General features: G+C 55.5%; 1 protein-coding gene across 1 annotated transcript; it reads left to right on the top strand.

Annotated features, from left to right (window-relative positions):
* Positions 1-2,201: 2,201 nt before the first annotated feature.
* GPR31 (G protein-coupled receptor 31) lies at positions 2,202-4,612 on the top strand. Its single transcript, XM_006750708.3, has one exon. It carries the CDS (start codon positions 2,346-2,348, stop codon positions 3,285-3,287), a length of 942 nt encoding a protein of 313 aa, XP_006750771.1. The 5' UTR covers positions 2,202-2,345; the 3' UTR covers positions 3,288-4,612.
* Positions 4,613-5,686: the final 1,074 nt, after the last annotated feature.

Below are 5,686 nucleotides of genomic sequence, written 5' to 3'. Positions count from 1 at the left end.
TTTCTAGGTCTAAAGTCAGGTCTCAGGGGCGCCTGGGTGGCTCAGTCGTTAAGCGTCTGCCTTTGTCTCAGGTCATGATCCCAGGGTCCTGGGATCGAGCCCCACATCGGGCTCCTCGCTCCGCGGGAAGCCTGCTTCTCCCTGTCACACTCCCCTTGCTTGTGTTCCCCCTCTCGCTGTCTCTCTCTCTGTCAAATAAATAAATAAAAATCTTTCAAAAAAAAAATAAATAAAGTCAGGTCTCAGAAGGGAAGACAACAGAGCATCCTAGAACTGATGATCGACACAAAAGGGAAGCACTATGTTGGGAGCGAAAGTTCTGTTGAAATCACATGGAGATTAACAATAACAACTGCAAATGGATCCGGCACCCACGATGCCCCAGGTGTGGTGGGAAGGACTTTACCTGTAGAACCTCCGACACTCATCGTGACCCTGCAAGGAGGTGCTCTCATCATTTCTCACTCAACAGGCTGGTACACAGATGTTCCTTTGCCTCCCCCAAATTACACTGCTGCTAAGTGGAGAAACCAGAGTTAGAATGAAAATATATTTGACTCCAGAGCTCAAACCACACTAAACAGAACCAAGATAAGTGAGGCTCAACAGTGGGTCAGGACCCAGATGAGTGAAGGTCAACAGTGGATCAGGACCCAGGTGAGTGAGGCTCAACAGTGGGTCAGGACCCAGGTGAGTGAGACTCAACAGTGGGTCAGGACCCAGATGAGTGAGACTCAACAGTGGGTCAGGACCCAGATGAGTCAAGGTCAACAGTAGGTCAGGACCCAGATGAGTGAGGATCAACAGTGGGTCAGGACCCAGGGGAGTGAGGCTCAACAGTGGGTCAGGACCCAGGTGAGTCAAGGTCAACAGTGGGTCAGGACCCAGATGAGTGAAGGTCAACAGTGGGTCAGGACCCAGGTGAGTGAAGGTCAACAGTGGGTCAGGACCCAGATGAGCAAAGGTCAACAGTGGGTCAGGACCCAGGTGAGTGAGGCTCAACAGTGGGTCAGGACCCAGATGAGTCAAGGTCAACAGTGGATCAGGACCCAGGTGACTGAGGCTCAACAGTGGGTCAGGACTCAGATGAGTCAAGGTCAACAGTGGGTCAGGACCCAGGTGACTGAGGCTCAACAGTGGGTCAGGACGCAGGTGAGTGAGGCTCAACAGTGGGTCAGGACCCAGATGAGTCAAGGTCAACAGTAGGTCAGGACCCAGATGAGTGAGGATCAACAGTGGGTCAGGACACAGGTGAGTGAGGCTTAACAGTGGGTCAGGACCCAAATGAGTCAAGGTCAACAGTGGATCAGGACCCAGATGAGTCAGGGTCAACAATGGGTCAGGACCCAGGTGAGTGAGGCTCAACAGTGGGTCAGGACCCAGATGAGTCAAGGTCAACAGTGGGTCAGGACCCAGATGAGTCAGGGTCAACAGTGGGTCAGGACCCAAGTGAGTCAGCGTCAAGGATGGGCCAGGACCCAGGTGAGTCACGGTCGAGAATGGGCCAGAACCAAGGTCAAGCATGGTCCACAATGGGAAGGGATGACTGGATTCATTTAATATCTCATGATCTTGACTTTCTGGTGGAATCTATGCATCTTGACCAGCCATTAATTTTATTTTGTTCTCAGGGCCAACAGAGGCCCGCAGGTCTAGATCCTAATCCAGGTCGTGTAGGAGGGAGGGGAAGGCTCCTCAGCAGAAAATAAAATTTGACAAAATAAGAGGACAATCGAAAATGGTCAACCGTGAGGGAGATAACTGGGCCACCAGAGCGTCCTCTGTGATGTCAGGGACCAGATCTGAGTGCCCGTGCATGAAATGGAGCCCCGTGCAGGAGAGGCTCAGTAAGTGTCCTTCCTCCAGAAGAGGAGCGCTTCCCCATGAGGCAAACTCAAACTAGAGAAGCCTTTGGTTTGCATCATTATTTTAACTGTATAAAGACAAGACGTCCTGGTGTGATGAAGCCCCTCAGGCTCCGTGGCCAGTAGCCACGGACACGCACCTGTGTCCACCCAGACATTCAGGACATGGTCGTTCCAGCGAAAGGCCAGATGATGTGAAGTGAAACACAGTTTCCCCTTTTTAGGGCAAAACAAAACAGAACAAAACTGCCAGGGTTTTTTCCCTCCCTGCCGATCCTCTTTCCCCAAACAAATTTTAGTTTGCTTTTGACTTTATCCTGATGCTGGTTCAGTACTTTTTCTTACTGAGAAAATGCAGAACTCACAGATCCTGTGACAGGAAAAAGCCCGTGTCTTTCACTTTGTGGGAAGGAGCATTCCCCAAAGCCCCGGCTCTCTGTGCTCTGCTACTTTAAAGTGGAGTCCGGCAGGATCGGCGACATGCCCCCCGCCAACTGCTCGGCGCCCAGCGTCGTGGTGGAGGCGTCTGTGGCCACGCTGCTCCTGCTGGAGGGCGGCCTGGGCCTTCTGGGCAACGCCGTGGCGCTGTGGACCTTCTTCTTCCGCCTGCAGGTGTGGAAACCCTACGCCGTCTACCTGCTCAACCTGGTCGTGGCCGACCTCCTGCTGACCTTCTGCCTGCCCTTCCACGCTGCCTTCTACCTGAGACACAAGACGTGGAGCTTTGGACACGCGTCCTGCCAAAGCCTGTTCTTCCTGCAGGTCCTCAGCCGCGGGGCGGGCATCGCCTTCCTCACGGCCGTGGCTTTAGACCGGTACTTCCGGGTGGTCCACCCCCGGCTGAAGGTCAACCTCGCATCCCCCCGGGCGGCCTGGGGGGTGTCGGGCTTCATGTGGCTGCTGCTGCTCGGCCTCACCCACCAGAGCCTGTTCGTCTCGGAGGCCGCGTGCCTGGGTCTGGAGCCTGCGGGAGAAGTCTCCTTCAGCATCATTTGGCAGGAAGCACTGTTCTTCCTGCAGTTTGTCCTTCCCTTTGGGCTCATCCTGTTCTGCAACGCCAGGATCCTCAGGACCCTCCAGAGGCGACTCCGAGACCCGGACAAACAGCCCAAGCTGCAGAGGGCCCGGGCGCTGGTGACGGTGGTCGTGGTCCTGTTCGCGGTGTGCTTTCTGCCCAGCTTCCTGGCCCGGATCTTGGTGGCCGCCTTCCGCAGGGTGGGCGGCTGCGGGTTCCTGGGAGCGATGGTGCATGTGTGCGACGTGACCAACGGCCTCACCTACCTGCAGAGTGTGCTGAACCCGGTGGTGTACTGCTTCTCCAGCCCCGCGTTCAGATACTCCTACCGTAAGGTCTTCAACACCCTCAGAGGCCGAGGGAGGGAAACCGAGGCCCTGGGGGACATCAAAGACTCCTACTCTTGAGGCCAGCCAGCCCGCCGGGCCCCGGGGCGCAGGAAGGGCAGCGGTCTGAGCGCTAAGGACCACCGCTGAGGGTTGCGGGGCGAGGACACCCCGGGGCCGCGCCACAAGGATCGGGACCCCCACATCGGCACTGTGGCCAGTGCTCTCACACACACCATCTTCTGGATTTCCGTCAGCTATTCTGCATGATCGGACAGAGCCGATTAGCAAGCCAGAGTCTCCTTTCCACCCATGACAAGGCAGACTGAGCAGCTGACCTGGAAGCCGGTTGCTGCTGCGCTCTCACGGAAGGTGTTCTCGTGGGTCCGTCATGGGAGGATGAAGGTGGAGAGGGGCACCACTCTTGCTGCGTCTGGTCTTGGTGAGTCGTCTGCTTTCACTCTCCAGAGAGTCTGCTCTCTCCACCTGCCACACACACTTGTGATGACTGGCCCCGGAGAGTGGCACGCGGGACTGCAAGGCCACGTTTGGGGGGCGTACCTTATTGAGTTCCATGCTCGGTTCCGGCTGGCACATAGTGTTTCCAGTTTATAACATTTTGCTTCATTTGCATGGATGGTACATGATGCCAAAGACAACACTGTTCCCTAGTTTATTATAAGAAACACGTTCCTACTAAATTTCTCAAAATTGCCACCAGAACTTCTCTCTCAAGTTTGAATGTCTAAATGCTTTTGAAACTCACTTTGCTTCCCTGCTCTGAGAAGTCACTGTAGTCAATGCCCCGGGAGACCACACAGAGCTGGTGGGCCCACCTGAGCCCAGCCCCCAGCGCTCCTGCAACAGCCCCATGGTCTCATGTCATGCTCTTAAATTATGCCCATGTCTGGAGCTCACGACGGTGACAACAGAGTTTGGAGGTTTCCTACCTGACTGCCTTGTCTTGTTCTCTTCAAACCTGGTGCTGTGGCCCCCAAAAGGGACTCCCCAAAATGCGTAGAGGAGGCACAGGGTCTAGTTTGTGGAGCTGCACCTGCCTTGTCCACACGGACAGACCACTGCTCTTCCCCGGGCCGCCCCATGATCTTGGTAATATTCAGGGTGAAAAGTGGTGACCTTAGGCCAGAGGAAATGGCAATCCTACCTTCTGGATCGTTCGCCTACCAGGTAGGCTCCTTCTCGGACCCAAGTTTAAAATGTGAGTGTGTTCCTGTTCCTGTGCTCCGCCTAACACGGTTCCCAGAGGATGGCAAATGCGCTCAGCGATCCTAGGCCACGGTTAGCAGGTTTCGTGTCCTCTAGAGTGAGTGGAATTTCAGGTGGCTGGTACGAAGCTGTGACCAGACAATAATGCGGGAGGTCCTAATAAAATTCTCTGCCCTGGACACAGTCTACACTGCGCCTGTCTTCTTGCCGTGGGCTCACTGCACATGCCATTGTACACGATGCTGCTTTTAAAAAATCTAACATTTAACATAAATTCAATTAAACATAACATTTTCCACCTCATGATAAACTCTCCAGTCTTTCTTTACTTGATCCCTCAATAATCTGTCCAGATGTGTCTTAACCATTTCCCTGAGGCTGGACACTGAGATCTGCAGCCCTCCGCACAGATAAATTGGGCTGTGAAGTCACACAGCCCCCCAACAGACCTCAGGCCTGGGAAGCCAGCCCACACCGGCCGCCCGAACAGGCTCCGGCCCAGCGCCAGGCTCTGCGGAACCTTCCCAGCACGGCTATCTCCGGGCTCCTTGCTGGGTGAGCCAGCCTTGTCCAGGAGCTCAGCAGCCGGCCGCACTTCCCACCGATCCCTGCCCGTTAGCCCGGCGACCGGGGGTCTCATCCCAGCAGAGCCCGGGCCCTCCTCTCTGCTCCTGCCGCCCGGCAGGTGGGGGACCCAGGATCTTTCAGAACACCCTGATGCCTGGGCCAAGCCCGATGTTCTGGCTTGGTCGTCTGGGGGGTCCCAGGGCACCAGGGTTTTTGAAGCCCCTCTTTAATCCTGTGAATGCGCAGCCAGAGCTCTCTGCCTGGGGTGAGTGGCCACGGTCAGGGCCCTTGGGTCAGCTTCCTGCTCTGTCGCTTCCTAGCTTTGTGACCCGGGACAAACCACCCAACTGCTCTGAAGTTCCCTTGTCTGATGAAATGGGGGTAACAAACCCTGACCTGTGGGATTATCGCACGGTTTAGGGAAGATAATACATGAGATGTTGAGCATGGAGCCTCGCACAGCATCAGCACCTAGTAGATATTACTCTGCCATTCTCAGGCAGTCGGGCTTTTTCACCCACTTCGTTTCCATCCCCGAGCAGACTGTGCGCCCTTCGGGGGGACACAGCGGTTTACCCGTGCGCCCCCAACACGGGGCCGGGAGCGGGACAGGCAGTCAGTGAACTGGAGGTCGCAACATTCTGCTGACTCAAAGGTTTGCTAGGGTTCTTTCTTCCCGGGAAATA

The sequence above is a fragment of the Leptonychotes weddellii genome, chromosome 8, assembly GCF_054177405.1.
Source record: "Leptonychotes weddellii isolate Sample4059 chromosome 8, ASM5417740v2, whole genome shotgun sequence".
NCBI classification, from domain to species: Eukaryota; Metazoa; Chordata; class Mammalia; order Carnivora; family Phocidae; genus Leptonychotes; species Leptonychotes weddellii.
The sequence above is the reverse complement of the archived record's forward strand: the minus strand, read 5'-3'. Positions and strand labels throughout refer to the sequence as shown.